At 48.4% G+C, this 18,654-nt stretch overlaps 1 protein-coding gene across 2 annotated transcripts in view; it reads left to right on the top strand.

The window, feature by feature from the left end:
* Window positions 1-18,654, top strand: part of Col4a1 (collagen type IV alpha 1 chain) — a 119,398-nt gene that overhangs the window by 82,012 nt on the left and 18,732 nt on the right. For both annotated transcript variants that reach the window (XM_034520011.2, XM_076913798.1), the window contains exons 22-39: window positions 965-1,060; window positions 2,730-2,813; window positions 3,275-3,345; window positions 8,250-8,441; window positions 8,933-9,101; window positions 11,400-11,492; window positions 11,917-12,021; window positions 12,776-12,873; window positions 13,610-13,760; window positions 13,950-14,063; window positions 14,668-14,835; window positions 14,967-15,056; window positions 16,550-16,702; window positions 16,847-16,945; window positions 17,044-17,133; window positions 17,781-17,920; window positions 18,301-18,427; window positions 18,517-18,597. In XM_034520011.2, coding sequence (XP_034375902.1) covers window positions 965-1,060; window positions 2,730-2,813; window positions 3,275-3,345; window positions 8,250-8,441; window positions 8,933-9,101; window positions 11,400-11,492; window positions 11,917-12,021; window positions 12,776-12,873; window positions 13,610-13,760; window positions 13,950-14,063; window positions 14,668-14,835; window positions 14,967-15,056; window positions 16,550-16,702; window positions 16,847-16,945; window positions 17,044-17,133; window positions 17,781-17,920; window positions 18,301-18,427; window positions 18,517-18,597 — 2,121 coding nt within the window. The remainder of the gene's footprint in view (window positions 1-964; window positions 1,061-2,729; window positions 2,814-3,274; window positions 3,346-8,249; window positions 8,442-8,932; window positions 9,102-11,399; window positions 11,493-11,916; window positions 12,022-12,775; window positions 12,874-13,609; window positions 13,761-13,949; window positions 14,064-14,667; window positions 14,836-14,966; window positions 15,057-16,549; window positions 16,703-16,846; window positions 16,946-17,043; window positions 17,134-17,780; window positions 17,921-18,300; window positions 18,428-18,516; window positions 18,598-18,654) is intronic.

Here is an 18,654-nt window from a genome sequence, read left to right as displayed (position 1 = left end):
AACCAGCTCTAAGTCTCCTGGCATCTGAGGTTAAAGGTTAGCAGGTTGATTTGTTTAACCTTGATTGACAGCTAGATTTTATGTAGTGTGACTGTGCATAATGCTACTTAGGGTACACATGGGAACAGATTACACTAGGATATGCCCTGCCATAATGCAGTCTAGCTGGAGAATCACACGGTGTTTTCCTATATCAGCTTTCAAGAAAAGCTGAGCATGAAGTAGAAAAGCTTGGGCTTGGCTTATTGTGATGCCGTGATATCATTTCAATAATTTTAAGAAAGTTCCAGAAAGCTTAAGTCAGCCAGGGCAGTGGAAGAATATCAAAGCAGGGTGTTGGGTGCTTCTGGGCTAAAACCAGCAAGAGCTGGAGGGGTTATTTGCAGTAGGAACCTGCTCTGAGGCTGATCACCATTGTGGGCTGTAAAGCTGGCGTAGCAGCAGGGATCCCCATGTATGGCTGATCACAGAAGATTTATGGTGTGATGCTCTGGTGATGTTGATTCCAAGAACTCAAGCCCATCCTCATGAGTGGGAAGGAAATTCCCAGGATGAGGCTGTCAAGAAAGACAGATAACGGGGGTGTGGGGGGTGGGTGGGGGGTGTTGGGGTGTGATTGGGTCCAGATAGGCAGATGGCTCCCTTGGGGAAGGATTAGTGTGAATTCCTGGGCAGAGAACAGATTGTATGTGGCTTTATGGAACTTCCTTCTCTTTTGACTTTTGAAATGTGGAAAATGAGGATGAGGTCCTGCCATCCCAGAGACATTCCCAGAACCGCCTGTTCTCTATGCTGCTTTTGTTTTGCAAGTTAAAATTCACAGGCTCCTCTGGAAGCAAAGGAGAATTGAATTTCTAAAAAGTTCAAATCAGCCTAATGTATTTTAGTTTTATAATCAAGGGTTAGATTAGGAGAGAGTAAGAATGCCTGGCTGTGTCTTACGGTTTTTAAAAATTATTTTCAGATGGCATTGTGGAGTGTCAACCTGGACCACCTGGGGATCAGGGTCCTCCTGGGACTCCAGGACAGCCAGGTTTGACAGGCGAAGTTGGACAGAAAGGTAAGAGACTTTAGTTTAACTTTTTAAAGTGGTAGCTGTGTTTGTACTGCTGAGTTTCTCCACTGACTGGCTTGGGTATTGTCAGACTATCAGACTAGGCTAGGCACAGGCATGTTCACCATTGCTTTATCTGGGGGTCCTTCATAACCACTCCCAAGAAGATGCATTCTGTAGCTCAGCTGTGGTGTTCTGGTGCTATAGCTGTGATGGGCAGTGGAAGGGACTCAGCCATGACAGTCAGATGACTGTCCTTTACACATTCCCAAGATGAAGAATTAGTCTTGTATTAAAGTCTCAGCTGATACCACAAGTTTTCAGATCAAAGCTTGAGAGTTTCCTTCTCAAAGGACACATGTCTTTCCTTTAAGCCAAACCAGGGATCTGTACATGGGATATTGCCAAGCTTTCAGCATTTGCACAACCGGGGCAGGCAACTCTTCTCTTGATGGATTAACCAGCTTTACTCTGGGCTCTGAATTTTATCTCTAACCTTTCAAGTGTTTGCTGTGATGCCAATAAAGGACACTGATTTATCTCTTTAGCAATTGGATCCAGAGATGGGGGAACTCTCACCTCATGATCAGTGTGAGCACTGGCTTAGCACGGACTAAATAATGGTGTTCTGATAGTTAAGTGTGTATTAACCTTGGCACAGAACAAACTAGGGACCTCATAAAACCAGCCCCATGATTGACCATTTCATTAGGAATTTGTCCCTTTACAAACCTAAATCTTGCATGGAAAACAGTTTCAGAGGGAATCTCAGGGCAGCCATGTAACCTTCCTCCCCATGTAGTCACCACTTATTGAGATGCATTATCCATGTCTTACGATGGACACGGTATCTGGAGTTCTTGAGGCTGAAATCTTGTCTATCCATCTGTCCATCCATCTATCCATCCATCCATCCTCTGCATCCTAGGAGATGCATCCTGTGAGCCTATATGTATGTGTGTGTCTGTGTGTGTGCATATGTGTGTGTATATATGTGCATATGTGTGTGCATGTGTGTATGCATATGTGTGTGCATGTGTGTACACATGTGTATGTGAGTGTATGGGGATGTGTATATGTGTGTGGGCATATGTATATGTATGTGTGTGTGCATGTGTATGTGAATGTATGGGTGTGTATGTTTATGTGTATGCATATGTATGTGTGCATATATATGTGTGTGGTGTGTATGTGTGTGTGCATGTGTGTGGTGTGTGTATGTGGTGTGATATTGTATGTTTGCAATGTGCATCTGTATGTGTTGTGTGTATGTGTGTGTGGTGTGGTATGTGGTATGTATACAAGTGTGTACGTGTGTGTTGTGTGTATATAAGTATGTGGTGTGGTATATGGTATGTATGCAATGTGCATGTGTGTGTATGTTGTATGTATATGTGTGTGTGGTGTGTAGCAGTGTAGGTGTGTATGTGTGTGTGGTGTGGTGTTGTGTGTGTGGTGTGATGCTGGGGCCTGTGGGATGGGTGTGAGATCATCTTACTAGCAGGCAGTGCTATCTATGAACAGGAGTGATGACAGAGAAGGGAAGAGTCTGGCTGTCACATCTGCAGGACTCTCTCTTGTGTCCCCTCTCTGAGCACCACAGAGCCGTCTGTTGGCACATCACACACTAAACATATATTGAGCATACATTAAGCACACGTATTTCTTCTTTCAGGTCAGAAAGGAGAGAGCTGCCTTGCCTGTGACACAGAAGGACTTCAAGGCCCTCCAGGGCCACAGGGGCCTCCGGGAGAGATTGGTAAGCAGTAGGGCGTGGGATGAAACGTTAGGGATGGCCAGCTCCCTCAAATGCTGTGGCATGAAAGTGAGGATGAAAGTCTGTTACCAGAGGGTGTCCACATGGATGGCCATGGTCAAGCCCACCTGCCACAGTGGCATCATGTGCGTTTTTGATCACAGGAGAGTGACCTAGCGGTTCTCCTCATTCCATAGCCAGTCAGCTCAAAGAAAATCATCAGGATTGTCTCCCAGGCCATTGGGTTGTACATTGGGGGACACTGTGGCTTCCTGTGCCAGTGACCTATGTACAAGACATGATTGCTCTTCTAAGCCTATTTTGGCCATTTGAGTTTTGCTTATCCCACCGCCCTAGATGTTCTTCAAACAAGAGTCCACTTCACAACAAGATTCTGATGCAGTTGAGTCTTGGGACAAAGGGAAGCTTGTCTTACAGTTGCTTTACTCATATCTCTTTCTAAGGTTTCCCTGGACAGCCTGGGGCTAAAGGTGACCGAGGCCCACCTGGCAGAGATGGTCTTGAAGGACTGCCGGTAAGTGCACCAGTAGATCATACTCAGATTTGAAGTCATCACAGTAATGGATTCTTGTTGTGCTCCAGCCTGTTACAGGAGCTGGGCCAGTGACTGTGGGTGAACCCCTTTTTATGCTCACATGGGACACCCAGAGAACAAGTGAGCCTTGGATCCACAGTCCATGTCCCCAAAGCTGTCTCACCCCCTGCTTGCTTTTGGTGACAGAGTCCTGCCTGAAGGGTCTCAGGTTCAGATGGTACCACAGTGGCCCTCTTTCTCTGTGACCACTGCCTGTGCTGTCCCTTGTGTGATCTTAAATCTTGCCAGGGATGAGTTCACCCTAAGAGCTCCTGTGGAGGGAGGAAGGGAAGGAGGGAAGGAAGGAAGGAAGGAAGGAAGGAGGAAGGGAAGAAGGAAGGAGGAAGGGAGGAAGGAAGGAGGAAGGGAAGAAGGGAGGGAGGGAAGGAGGGGGGGTGGAGGGGTAGAGGGAGGGAGGGAGGCTGACATTCCATGTCACAGCATGTATTCCGTAGATGGCTTTTCTAGGCTGTAGATGAGTGCACATAAATCCATAGGGACCAATATGAAAGCTTTCAGCTGCACAGAATTCTAGCTGCTAAGCTTTGTTCTGAGAGAAATCATTTTGAGGGGAGGTGGGAGCCACCTTTAATACCAAATTTCATACACTTGGTGTGTTTGCAAGCTTTCCTCGACTCTCCCCTTCCCACCACTCCCCTCCCCTCCCCCTCCTAGGCTCTGTAAACATTGTTTGTTCCTCTAATCCCTTTTAGCTCTTTCTTCTTCTTTGTTAGAAACCAAAAGTTAGATATTTGACCTTACCCTTTTGTGAGGAACCTCTTTAAAATTCTTCATTGCTTTTGAATATTGCGGGAAGTGGCTCCTCTGAGGAGGCCAGGGCAGAACTGACTCAAAGTAGGAGGGAGGCAGCCAGAAGGCCGCAGTGGCTCCCTGCTTTTGAAGTCAGATTCCCCGCTCTGTGGCAGAGTGGTGCTGGTGCCTAGAGGGCTGAGTTAGAAGACACAATTGTTTAAAACAGTTCTGAGCAGAGAAGTTCAAATAGCACCCGTGGTGGGGATCAAAGGGAGAAGAACTTTGAAGAAGGCAGAAAAGGGTCTTTCCACCTCTGCCCACTGCCCTAATCCTTTATCTACCTGACTTTCCTGGGGTCCTTCTTGCCACTGCTCTGGCTAGAACCCAGGGCAGACATTCAGCTCCTGACCCAAGAGATGGGGGGGGGGGGAAGCAAAAGAAAAGAAGTGGGGGAGGGGACAGTCGGGGAGTCATTTGGCTAAAGAGGAAAAGAATCCACTACACAAAGGCTTCCCTCCTGCCTCCAGAATCGCCTTTCCCAAGATGGGCACAGGCTCTGAGGCAGAGGGGCACAGAAACAGCTTCCTGGGAAGATGGTCATTCCCCTCTATTTGAAGCTGATCACAGCTTCAGATGTGGTCCTCATGTGTTGGATGTGGCTGGAGGCTGGAAGACATGGAACAGTGGGGCGTAGGATGAAGTGGAGGTGCATGGCTGTGGCTTTTCCTCTTTAGATGGTGTTTTGTGCCCTTTGCCCTTTAAAGCCAAGTGTTTGACTTTAGGAATGGACAGCAGACCCTACAGGCACTGTATAGTATAGAATAGAGTTTATTCAGGGCATGGGGAGGGGAGTTGAGAGGGTAGTAGAGTCAGAGAAAGGCAGAGAGTCAGAAAGAGAGAGAGAGAGATAGATAGATAGGGGGGGATTAGAGGCTGGCCATGAGCACTTGGAGAGAGAGGGGGGAAGGGAATGGGAGAGAGGGGGAAGAAACAAGAGAACAGAGTGGGAGCAAGAAGGCAGGAGCAAGAGAAGGAGGCGGGGGGGGGGGCAGCAGCCCCTTTTATAGTGAGTCAGGGACACCTGGCTGTTGCCAGGCAACTGTGGGGCGGGGCCTAGACAAAATGCTCACAGTCAGCCAAAACAAGTCTGACTTAGCCCGGGGCTAAGTGGATGGTATCGAAGGTAGATAGTAGAGATGGCCCATCTCCCCTGGTTAAGCAGCCAGTGCCAGCCTTCAAAGGTCCCATAGGACATGATCCCATAGGGACATGGATCAAAACAGACTTTGGGTAGGACATCTTTCCGCAAACATCTCAGATCAGGATGTTGTGGTGTGCCAAAGCCTGCTGAGACATTCTCACACCATCTGTGCCACTTGAAGAAGTCAGGGGGCCGGAGCAAAGGCTCAGTGGCTAAGGGCACTGGCTGCTCTCCCAGAGGACCTGGGTTCAATTCCCAGCATCTGTGTAGGTGCCTACGACTACCTGTAATGTCAGCTCCAGGGGATCTGATGGCTTTTTCTGACTTGCATGGGTACCAGACACTCGTGTGGTATGTACAGTCATGTGTGTGCGCAAAGCACACATACACATTAAATTTTAAAAATCAGAGAAAGCAAGATTACCTTCCTAAATCCTTAGCATCCCTTTGTCCCAGATGCCAAGGAAGCAGATGAAAAGGCTTGGTTCTTCCAAAGCCTTTCAGATACAGGGAGGACAGGGCCACAGACACGTCATCCCAATGAAATTGACCCATTTATGGAATGACAGCAGCCATACAACACGGTAGAGAAAGGCCCGAGCGTCCAAGAAAAGGTTTTATAGGGCTGTATTGTTTCTTCTAGGATTTATAAGTATATATCTGTATATATTAACTCCAGAAAACTGGCTAAGAAAGCCTCACGATTTCAAAAAACACTGAAGTTTCTACAACTTTTGCTAACATTTCTAGCAGGTGGCTGGCAGAAGTAATTGGTTTTTGTTCTTTAGACTTGTGCAAACAATCTCATGTCCAGATCCTGGACTGGGTTAGCTCAGGGCTAGCCCAGACCTCCTGTCACTGCCGGGTGGAATGCTGTACCACAACAGAGGTATTCTATGCCCGCATCACTATTCAGCTTGGTACCCAAGGCTGATGGTATTTGAGTCCTTGAAATGTGGATAGCATTGTTGAAGAATAGACCTTTTCAATTATTTAATCTAAATATTTAAATAGTATAGCATGGGGCAGAGAGAGCTGCTGTGACCTTGCATTCATGGGTGAGCCTGCACTAAAGCTTCATGTGTGGACCCCAAGGTTCCACGGGGCACAGTTGGCTGAGTGACAACTTCTCTGTCCCCAGCCTGTGCACTTTTGGCTGTTAGGGGAACTGAGGACAGGAAAGTCAGTTATCCCTTTCATGTTAGTTCCAGACTTGATGGGATTTGAACAGGCCCCAGAGCCTCTGCAAGTCCCATCTTCATGTGGGCCAGGGGGGTTCAATATGGAACCCCCAGTGTTGCTTAGGGAGTATAGGACAATGGTCGGGCTTTGTGGACAGGAGCACTTTTGTGCCTGGCTGCTACACTTCCTGGCTGGGTAGTACCAGATACATGGCTCACTTCTGTTAGACTGAGACTCCCATGTCTTCCTTACAGAATTGTGATAAAGGTCAGAAATGGTATACAAAGATCCTGCCGACACATGGGTGTGTGACTGGTGGTCACCATTATTTTAAAGTATAATTTTTGTATACATACATTTTGCTCTGAAGTGGTCTTCTCATCTCTTACTTGGAGAGGTTTACATTGTAGGCACACAGTGGTTTGTGATTAACTTCCATTCACAGGGACTTGATACAGCTTACAGAAAGGGATTAAAATAAATGCATTATGGAGAATTTGGATTCTGCCAGGTCCTCACTGAGCCCAGCGTGCCTTTCTCATCTCAGGAGACCAAGCAATTGAAACTGTTTTTTATGTTGTCATTTTCTTCATGTACGTCCGCTCTCAAGGCAGTTGGAGGAGAAGGGGTGGCGGGTGTGGGCATTCTTTGTAGATTCAACTTCCAGGAACTAAAAATCTTTTTGTGTGTCTCTTAGTAGTCTTGGGAAAGTCCAAATAACTTCCCTAAAACCCAGTTAAAGAACTGGCTCTGGGCTCCTTTACCTGGGTTTTCCCAATCACCAGTGATGTGTTTATAAAAAGATAAGAGAAAATGTTTTGTGGGTATGTGGTGAGGTATGGGGAAAGGGGATGGCTCAGCAGGCCTATGCCAAGGCATCCCTACCCTCTGAGGTACCAGCCACATGGCAGTATAGTGTAGAATAGAGTTTATTCAGGGCATGGGGAGGGGAGTTAAGAGGGTAGCAGAGGCAGAAAGTGGCAGAGAAAGAGAGAAAGAGAGTAGAGAAGTAGAGGCCAGCCATGACCACGTGGAGAGAGGGGGAAGGGAAGAGGGAGGGGACAGAGGGATCAAGAGGGCAAGAGCAAGACATCAAGAGAGAGAGAGAGGAGGGGCAAGCAGCCTCTTTTATAGTAAGCCAGGCCTACTTGGCTGTTGCCAGGTAACTGTGGGGAGGAGCATACCTGGCTGTAGCCAGGTAACTGTGGTGGTGGAGTTTAGATAGAATCCTAACAACCAGTGCCCTGGAAGCCCCTTTATCTTCTGGACTATGGGGTGTGAATGCAAAAGGGAAACCCCCAGACAGCTTCAGTAAGGGACACCTAGGCTGGGTGAACAATGAAAGCCCCAGCTCTTGGGTGTCTCAGCTGCCTCATGTACATCGTTCAGGGATCGCACATGTGCAGTGTGCCAACACTTGTCAAGACGTTCTCTGGAAGGTTTGTCAGTATTTAGGGGAAGGAAAGTCACTCAAGGATTTCTCCAAGCTGGGTTCCGTGTTACTCCCCTGTCCCTTCTGATCCCCCGTGGAATGCCTAACAAAGTAGGGGATTTTAAGACAGCTGCCGATGGTCATGGAGTTGCTGGTTAGCATCTACAGGACATCTAACAATGTGGTGGTTACTGATAGGCTGGATCCTCAGCCCAAGGCTGACTGCTGATGCGTCCCTCAGTAGTTCTTGGTGTCAAAAGATGCTTTGTTTTACAGGGTCCACAAGGTTCACCAGGGCTTATAGGCCAACCTGGAGCTAAGGGGGAGCCTGGAGAGATATTTTTTGACATGCGACTCAAAGGTGACAAAGGAGACCCAGGTTTTCCAGGACAGCCTGGCATGCCAGGAAGAGCAGGAACTCCCGGAAGAGATGGCCACCCAGGACTCCCTGGACCCAAAGGCTCCCCGGTAGGTCCATTCCCAGAGTTAGAACACGTGCTTTACAAATGGGGAATCTGCAAAGAGTAAAGAAATGAATGCTTTGAGTCATAGCTATGGAGTCTTACTCAGATGGTATAAACTTGCCTCATGGCCCCTGAGCCATCATACATCAATGGATGTAGGGGTTAGTGGTGTAGACTTGTATAATAGGCTACAGATGGCTGTGTCTGTTTGATGTCTTGGGACTGAAGAGAGGAGTTTTCCTATCCCTTATCCTCATGGGAAACAATTCTAAAGCTAACGGTGCACCCACCATTGTTTGAAGAATGAGATCCTAGACCTCTAGCTGTGACAACTACTTAGGGAGAAGGATGCTGGTGTCACTTGTTAACTCCAAGCTGACCCTGGAGGCTCCTGAGGTAGTTAACAGTGTCAACTGGCTAGACTTTTGTCAATAGTTTGCTGTGGATGACACAGGATTATCGTCTGACAGTCTTTTCTGTCTCTTGTCTCCTCAGGGTTCAATAGGATTGAAGGGAGAACGAGGTCCTCCCGGAGGAGTTGGCTTCCCTGGTAGTCGTGGAGACACTGGGCCTCCTGGACCCCCAGGAGTTGGTCCTATTGGTCCCATTGGTGAAAAAGGACAAGCAGGCTTTCCTGGAAGCCCCGGCTCCCCAGGTCTTCCAGGTAAGACTTCCTGAAGGGGCTACTTCAAGGTCACCGAAACAAGGGCTCAGGGGTCCAGGATACATAGTGTCCCTCTTCTAACCAGAAGAGGGACGTGATTGCACATCCCTTCAGAGTTCTGTGTCAGATGGGTCAGCTCACGCACAGAGACCACAGATCGGCTAAGTCAGCCTCTCAGGTAGAAGTAGGTGAAACGTGAGGCTATTTTTAAATTTTTATCCATCTCTGATCCTTTTGGTGTCTGGATTTTCTAAGCAATATAATCTTCACTCCCCGTTGATTCTCAGGCATCTTAACTTGCAGCATCCCGCTTGCTGTTTAATTCCTACTGGCTCAGGTCACTTTCTGACTGTCTTTTAGTGGTTTATGTGCCAAGCCCCAAGCAGAGCATTGTTGAGCATTGTGAGAGACTCAGCCCCTGCCCTCCTGTGCTCTCTAACGGAATGTATTAGAAATCTGAAGCAAGAGTAACGGGTTGCTTCCTATGTCATCGGTGCCCAGGTGACTGAGTGTGACTGGATTGGGGGGGAAGGCACACCCCTCTCTGCCTTGCATAAGTGGGTGCTCCATACTGTGAGTCGACACTGACCTGAGCAAGCCTGAGGGCTCCCAAGACAATCTTGATGGTGAGGGTAGAGGACAGAGGTCGCTTGCCACAGAGGAGGATTTAAGCAGTTGTAAAGTTAATGAAGGACTTAGGATGGTTAAAGACAGTGTTAAGTGTTAAGGGACCCATGAATAGAATTCCCAGCAAGACCTGGGCAGGCACAGTTATACAGTACCTGTGCACCCACAGCTTCGAAGATGGTTTTCCTATGACTATAGCCCAGACTGTTATCAACTCCTGTCCTCATTAGGGACATTGTTTTCTCCTGGAACACAGTGTTAGCCCTGTTCAATGGCAGAGTTCTAGTGTGGTGCTCTGAGGGTCTCTTTTCACCTCTCTCATCTTTAGCACAGTCAGCAGGACTCTGTTGCTAACTATACTTTGTTAATGGAGGATTGAGTGTCTCTTTTACCCCTCCTCCCAAAGCAGGGGAATACTGAGGAGCTTTAGGAAGACCACAGCAAGCCAGAGAGAGAGTGCCTCATGGTTCTGATTTTAAAATCAACACGTTGAGAGTTCCCATGGCCTCTGAGACTTGCAGAAGCCATGGAAGGAGTTAATCAGATTTGAGAGGAATCAGCAGCGTAGCTCCTCCTGGTAGCTACAGGCCCCACACTAAAGAAGGGTCTAGAAGGAGGTGCTGCTGGCTTTGTTGACCAGCTGTCCACATTCTGGAGTGTTCCTTGCCCTCCAGACCCTGTGAACTTCTGGATCAGAAAGTTGACCTTTGATCTGCAGAGCGGTATTTATGTGCTGACATAAAAGACTGGATCCCAGGGCTTCACGGAGAGCAGATGTATGCCGGGGTCAGGCGGTTCTCACAGTCTGTGGTGGGAGTCAGGCCAGCCATTCCTGGAGGGTCCCCTTCTCTGGAATTCCCATGGTGTGCTGAGGAGTCCCTGTGCACCCTTGGAGGAGCCCCTGATTATTTCTGAACAGCAGTGTCCTGACCTCCAGTGGCTTCCTGGAGCTTAACTGGGAAGAGATGGGGCCTGAAAGCAGAGAGCTCTGTGTTCCTCAGAGCATAAGGGACCCTGTGACTGCTAGAGTGGCCTAATCCATAGCCGCAGCCACCCACTCACCTGTCCTGTTCTAGCTAGCAGGTGCGAATCCTGGTTATGTGGAAAGCAACTGAGAAAGAGTCTGTCTAATGGATGGAAATAGTGTTTTGCGTTGTTTTCTTTTGTCTTTTGGTGTTTATTTATTTACTTTTGTTTTTGGGGGGGTATGGGGGGGCAGCTAACCAAGAAATGACCCAAGGCCACCTTATTTTTTGTTATGGGAGATTTTCCAACTCTTCATGGCTTAAATGGGAAATGCTTAAGGAATCCAGAGTCAAGTAAACATTTTGGTCATGTGGGCATACAAATCTTGAGTATCTCTGGTTGAGACTCTAAACATGTAGGGAAGAAATCAGAAACCCAGGAACTTTTCTGTGCAGGGGTTCAGGGTGCCTCAGAAGATGGGGAGTGGTGGCCACAGTCTCTGTATCCTGACAGGATGCAGGGGCTCAACTGGGGAGTGGTGGTCACAGCCTGTGTGTCCTGAGAGGATGCAAGGGCTCAGCTGGGGAGTGATGGCTCCCTTGTGCTGTACTGAGAGGTTTTTGGAACATATATCACCCTTACTGTCTTCAGAGAGGCTGAGATGTGTCAATTTCCATATATGATTCTATTGTTTTCTTCCCTCAGGTCCAAAGGGTGAAGCAGGAAAGGTTGTCCCACTCCCTGGTCCCCCTGGAGCTTCAGGACTTCCAGGATCCCCTGGGTTCCCAGGGCCACAAGGTACTGTTGATGTCTAGCTTTGCTGGGTATTACAGGGGTACCCCAGGGGTTCCCCAGGGCTACCACAGGGCTACCACAGGGCTACCACAGGACTACCACAGGGCTACCACAGGGCTACCACAGGACTAACACAGAGCTACCACAGGGCTACCACAGGACTACCACAGGGCTACCACAGGACTACCACAGGGCTACCACAGGACTACCACAGAGCTACCACAGGGCTACCACAGGGCTACCCCAGGACTACCCCAGGGCTACCACAGGACTACCACAGGACTACCACAGGGCTACCACAGAAGTACCACAGGGCTACCACAGGGCTACCACAGAAGTACCACAGGGCTACCACAGGGCTACCACAGAAGTACCACAGGCTCCCTTAGGCATTCTTCACACTGACCATTCACCTTTCTTACCATAGGTGACCGAGGCTTCCCAGGAGCCCCAGGACGGCAAGGCATCCCAGGAGAGAAGGGTGCTGTGGGCCAGCCAGGAATCGGATTTCCTGGACCTCCTGGCCCCAAAGGTAAGCCTAGTGGGGTAGTGACTCTGGCCAGAAGACCAAATGGGGAAGGGTATCCTGTCATTTAATGACTGGTCTGTGGCGAGCGTCTTGGTATTTGCTTCTATGAATCTGTGAGGAAAAAGAAGACTCTAACAGGAAGAACATCCTCGGTCCTTCTGTGTGTTGAGGTCACACAGATGACAATGCTCCTACCACCCCAGGTAATTTGGTAATGAGCAAATAAAGAGACTCTTGCATAAAGAGTCTGCTCCAGACACAGGCGGCCGATGAGGAATATGTAGCCTGCTTGACAGCGTCACACACTATTTCTGTCTACATGACATGTTAGTTGCTTTGCTCAGTTCTGTGACAAAGTCCCTGACAAAGGCAGTCTAAGGAAAGGAAGGTTTCTTCTGGCTCACAGCTTAAAGGTTCATCATGGTGGGGAAGGCCCTGGAACTGCAGTGTGAGCTGGCTGCTCACACTGCATTTGTTAAGAGCAGAGACAGGGGGAGTGGGAGGGGGAGGGGGAGTGGGAGGGGGAGGGGGAGGGGGAGGGAGAAAGAGAGAGAGGTTGAGATCAGTCAATGAGCCCATGGGATGGCCCCATGATGGGTCTTTTCACTCCACTTTACAACAATCATTCCCAGAAGCCCCAAGAACTTTTGTTTCTCAGGTAATTTTAGACTTTGGCAGTTTGACCGTTCCAGACACACGTGAAGAGTGTTGGAAGAGCCCTTGCACCTACAATGGTTTTCTCCACTTTTCCACACAGGTGTTGACGGCTTGCCAGGAGAGATAGGACGACCTGGGAGTCCAGGTCGCCCTGGATTTAACGGCTTACCTGGCAACCCAGGACCACAGGGCCAAAAGGTGGGTACTGACTTCCCCAGGCTGCCTGGTTCTCATTCCTGTTAGTTGAGCATATAATCTGTGGATTATTAATCTTGTGGGATGGTTTCCTTTTTTAATGGCATAGTATACAACAGGCAGAAGGGAAAAGGAATTGTTTCAGCTTTGTGAACGTTGCGTGTCTGTGTGCAATGTGTTTCTAACTGTGAGTGACAGAGGAGAGCTGTTTGAGAGCCACTGTCAGAAAAGAAATAAGTCAACCAGGAGGGTGACATATAGGATGTCCCAATTGAGGCTGTTGTGGCTGTGAGGGCCGCCCTGGTGGCACTTCAGGCTTCTACCCTTGGCACCAACAGAGCTCCCTCCAACTGGAAATAACTGGAAACACATTCTCTCTTTGTCCAGTGTGTCCTGGGTATACATGTTGCTCTCCCAGTTTTGTGCTATATGATACAGCAGTTTCCTTGCCCCCGAGTGTCTATCTTCTGCATCTCCCTAGACTGGATGGAAGTTTGGGGGTGACTACTGGTCATGCCTCTCCTGTTCTGGGTAGAAGAGACAGAGGGAAGCGGCTGGCAGCATGACCATGAAATGGGAGAAAGGGCTCAGGGCTCTCATTAGCCATGGTCCATGATGGAACTAGTCTGGTCCTGTCCTCACTCTCTTGGGAGAGAGCAAGGATGACAGGTGACATGCTTCGGTGATCCAGAGCCAATGCTGATGGTTAATTTGCTCCTGGTGTCTTGGGGATTTCCAGGGAGAACCTGGCATTGGGCTACCAGGACTCAAAGGGCAGCCCGGCCTTCCAGGCATTCCTGGTACACCCGGAGAGAAGGGCAGCATTGGAGGACCAGGTGTTCCAGGAGAACAGGGGTTGACTGGCCCCCCTGGACTCCAGGGGATCAGAGGTAAGGCTTCAGACTGCGTCCGGGTGTCTGTTTGCTTTATGTGCCTGGAACACTGGTTGTGTGCTCAGTCCATGTTGATTAGGCAGATGGGGAGACTCTGTGAGGGTTTTGTGGCCAAGGCTGTTGTATAAATGGATGGCGTATGGGAAGAGATACACTTTAACCTCCAACTTATTCCCATCCTGACAGGTGACCCAGGACCTCCTGGAGTTCAAGGCCCTGCAGGTCCACCAGGGGTTCCAGGAATAGGACCACCCGGAGCTATGGGCCCTCCTGGAGGGCAAGGACCACCAGGGTCATCAGGTGATGTGACTGTTCCTTCCTCAGAGCCTGTGAAGTGTGGGGTGAGCGGGGAGGTTGGCACAGTTGCCAAAATAAAAGGAGGGATGGGGGAGCATGTCCTAGTTTGGTTTGGTTGTTTGCTTAATCCAAACATTACAGGCTCCCGTTATTCCTTCCTCTGAGGCCGATTAATGTGCCAAAGGAATCTGTTACATATTCGGTAGCATTTAAGACTTTATCTAACATAATGTCTTCCCTAGGAGCCGTACTAAGTTGTTGATAACTAAACTAGTCGATTCTTTGTCTAGTCGGCCTTGGTCTTTGTACCAATAATCCTAGGATTATGTTAGTACTGGGAAGAGGGGGAAAGGGCGAAATATTCAGGAAAGCTAGCCCTCACTAGCTGGGGTCAGCCCGTTTACGAAGGTAATGATTGTTCACAGTGGCAGAAAGAGAAGAATTTCCTCTTGTGAGATGAGTTACCCACTGCAATGATGACTCTGAACACTGGGCACCATTCAAGCCCCCAGTGCTGTCTTGCTCACACGCTGTCCTCAGAAAGTGCTCTACAATGTAATGCTCATTCTAGAACATTCTATAAGTCACTCACTTTGTCTAATCTCAGGTCCACCTGGAGTTAAAGGAGAGAAGGGTTTCCCTGGATTCCCAGGACTGGATATGCCTGGCCCCAAAGGAGATAAAGGCTCTCAAGGACTTCCTGGCCTCACAGGACAGTCAGGCCTCCCTGGCATTCCTGGACAGCAGGGGACTCCTGGAGTCCCAGGGCTCCCAGGTAAGTGACACCTGAAATTTGCCTGGATCACACAAGAGGAAGCATGGCTTACTTCCTTCTTTCCTGACTCCTGCCATTTACCACTGGAGGTGCATGCAAGGATATGTTCTTAACATTCCTTTTGACTGTAGGTTCTAAAGGCGAAATGGGAGTGATGGGAACCCCTGGACAACCAGGCTCACCAGGACCAGCAGGCACCCCAGGGTTACCTGGAGAGAAAGGTAGGAGGGCTGAAGGCTTGCAAACCATGTTGTGTCATACTGTCTTGTGTCTTTATTTCTTGAGAATCCTGGAAAGTTCTTGCACTATTACAAATCACATTTAGGTTGTTTTTGTTTTCTTTTATTGGATATTTTCTTTATTTACATTTCAGATGTTATCCTCTTTCCCCATTTCCCCTCCCTAGAAATCCTCTATCCCATCCCCCCTCTTTCTTTTTGCTTTTATACCATTTTAATTACATGCAAGTATTAAGGTCGGTTCTAGGTTGAGGAACTAGCAGTACAATAGATGCAAATAGTCAAGGAACAAGCAAGACAATAAATACACATAGTCAAAGAACAAGCAAGGCATTAAACAAAATTCTGTGATCACTCCTGTGATCACTGTTTCTAAGGGCTTATCAGGATGATCTAAATATCTGAGCCTACTTCCCTGTCTTAGCTCAAAATCATTTTCATGCCTGAAGCCTACTGACTGAAATTACTTCTTTGTTCTGGCCTAATATCAAATTCCTGACTGAAGCACATTTCCTTGTCCTTGGCCAATGTCAGATTCCTGCCAAACAGCCCCAAAACCTCTCCACATCTCCCCCTATTTTATTTCATAAACAAGACTAAGCCTGTCTTAGGTTGTTCTGACAAGAATGCCTTTTTTCCCCATCATGGAATATGCATTATCAACTATGTCTTAGGTTGGTAAGGCTCTGTGCAGAATCTTACCTGTCCTTGGCTTGCCAGCCTGTTAAATTAATAACTCTGTCTGTGGGTCCATTTTCAGTTTCAAGTCATGTGCTTTGGCTGCCAACATGTCAGCCAAAGAACATTTAGTTTTAAGAAGTAGCTGGAAGAAAGGGGCTGGAAAATACCCTTCTCTTAGAGGAATTAACTCCATACATAGATCATGGGCCCACAGTGCTACATGGCTGCCTAGCTGGTGTGGAGAAGAGGAGAATGACTTAATCTTTCTCTGCAAAAAATGTGGGCTCTCCATTTACTTGAGGACAAAAGTCCTGAGTTGTCAGAGACACGTTAATAGAGCCTACTTCATGGGCAAGCCCAGAGTTTTATTTTTTGTTCTCTGAAACTGATCCAAAATCTTTTTCTTAAAAAAAAAAAAAAAAAAAAAAGCTGTCTGTAAACATAAGGCACAAAAAGGGGAAGTTGATGTTGGGATGCAGAAATTTTCCAGTCTGTAATTTGTTTATATTTGGGGCACACTTGAGAGTGATGGAGAACAGAGTTTGAGGAAGACATCTGGGAAGAAGTCAAGAGGAGTTCATCTGAGAGCCATGTGTTGCAATTATTAGCAGATAATACATTTTAGAAGTACCTTCACAATGCCTCTCCCCTGTGACTCAGACTCTCACCACCATGGTCAGCTTTTGACATGTTCTTGTTCCTTTCCAACTTTGCAGGTTCTAGCTGGAAAGAGTTCCCTCCAGATGGGGCTAGGTCTGGATCTCACTGGGTGCTTGTTTCTCTTTCTTTTACAGGGGACCATGGCTTTCCAGGCTCCTCAGGACCCAGGGGTGACCCTGGCTTCAAAGGTGATAAAGGTGATGTTGGGCTTCCTGGCATGCCAGGATCCATGGAGCACGTGGACATGGGGAGTATGAAGGGACAGAAAGGAGACCAGGGAGAGAAAGGTGAGTGGAAGAGAGGCCTCAGTGAGGGTAACAGGTGGGCCTCATGTTGGATCTGTTTCTCCATGAACACTGTATCATTCTGCTGTCTACAACAATTGCTTCCTAAGCAGATATGGGAGCTCATTATTTTTTTGTGGCATACAGGACAAATTGGACCCACTGGTGACAAAGGTTCCCGAGGAGACCCTGGAACACCAGGAGTGCCTGGGAAGGATGGGCAGGCAGGCCATCCTGGACAGCCAGGTAGGTGTGGACAGTATAGCCAGAGTCATTGTCAAGGAACCTGCTTCTTGGTGCTTTCCACAGATGTTGACCTGTGGGATTTTTCTCTGTTATTCTAGGACCTAAAGGTGACCCAGGCCTTACTGGAATACCAGGATCCCCTGGACTCCCTGGACCCAAAGGATCAGTTGGAGGAATGGGCTTGCCAGGTAATCTGACTGTGGACTCGAAGTCTCTGTAACATACATGGTGTGCAAACGGGGCTGGTGGGGTGTGTGCAGGGTAGCACTAGAGAGATGGAGGGGCTGGCAGCCATGTCTCCAGTGTACAGTCTCTCATCTAGGGTGGATGGCTTTTAGTTGACACTGTAATCATTGCTAAAAATGAGTAAGTAATACACACTGGAAAGTGAAGTATGAGCTACCCACAAACAAGTGGATAGCTGGGGAGGTGTTTCTCAGCACAGGCTGGGAAGTGATAGTCAAAACTGGAAGCCCGCCTTCCTGTCTTCTCACAGTTCTTTTTGGGGTATTCTAGTTACTTGCTATGATGTTCTAGGCTGCTGTTGTATACCTGTGTCTGTATGTCATAGATCCATGTATGGTGTGTGAAACTTCACACTGCCTCACAGTCCTCTGAGCTGATGGTACCATAAAGGTTCTTCATTGGTAGAGTTTTGTTCTTCTCTCTATATAGTGATGGTCTTTCAAAGGCAAAAGTGGGGCAGTTCCCTGGGGTAGCTCTGAGGCAGCTTGCCTGAGGACCCCTGGCTGTGTTGGTGGCAGACTGATTAGGCAGAGCAATTTTGTGTTCAGTGCCAGCCATTAAGTCCAAGTTCTATTGTCTGTGTCACTAGGTTCACCTGGAGAAAAAGGCGTGCCCGGCATCCCAGGCTCACAGGGTGTCCCCGGCTCACCTGGAGAGAAGGGAGCCAAAGGAGAGAAAGGGCAGTCAGGTCTGCCTGGCATTGGGATTCCCGGACGGCCTGGTGACAAGGTGATCATCTCCTTTCTCATGGCAATGTCCTGACATACTTACCAACTATCTCAGCACGTTTATGAACTGTGATACAACACTCCCTCGGATTAACTCAGTCTTCTCCTGCTCACTACTTTTTCTTCCCAGAGAAAACTCTAGAAGCTCTCTAGAGAGGTGAGGGTGGCCAAATATCCCAGGGATGAAGAAGAGGGATGGGCAGACAGAGAGGAAGCATTGATGACTCTGTTTTCCAGACACGGACTTTATTTCTTTTCCGGAAAGCCTAGCAAATGAGATTCTTCAATGCAATTGATACTCATGGTGTCTGTTACTTAGAAACATGTTACCTAGAAAGTGCTTCCAGACCTGGAGCTGACATGTCTGCTTCTTCCTCACAGGGAGACCAGGGGCTTGCAGGCTTCCCAGGGAGCCCTGGTGAGAAGGGAGAGAAAGGCAGTGCCGGAACCCCAGGGATGCCAGGGTCCCCAGGCCCAAGAGGCTCTCCAGGGAACATTGGCCATCCAGGTAGGGGGGCTGGGCAACCTCTGGCAGTGAGGTACAGATGAGGAAAGCTCAGGTGCTCACAACTTCTGAACTTTCATTTTTCTCTTTAGGAAGCCCAGGCCTGCCTGGAGAGAAAGGAGACAAAGGCCTCCCGGGACTGGATGGTGTTCCTGGTGTCAAAGGAGAAGCAGGTAGGGATGAACCCTTTGCTGGCACTTGGGTAGGCAGAGGAGGAGCACCCAGGTTTT

This window comes from Arvicanthis niloticus, chromosome 16 (assembly GCF_011762505.2).
Source record: "Arvicanthis niloticus isolate mArvNil1 chromosome 16, mArvNil1.pat.X, whole genome shotgun sequence".
Classification (NCBI taxonomy): domain Eukaryota; kingdom Metazoa; phylum Chordata; class Mammalia; order Rodentia; family Muridae; genus Arvicanthis; species Arvicanthis niloticus.
The sequence above is the reverse complement of the archived record's forward strand: the minus strand, read 5'-3'. Positions and strand labels throughout refer to the sequence as shown.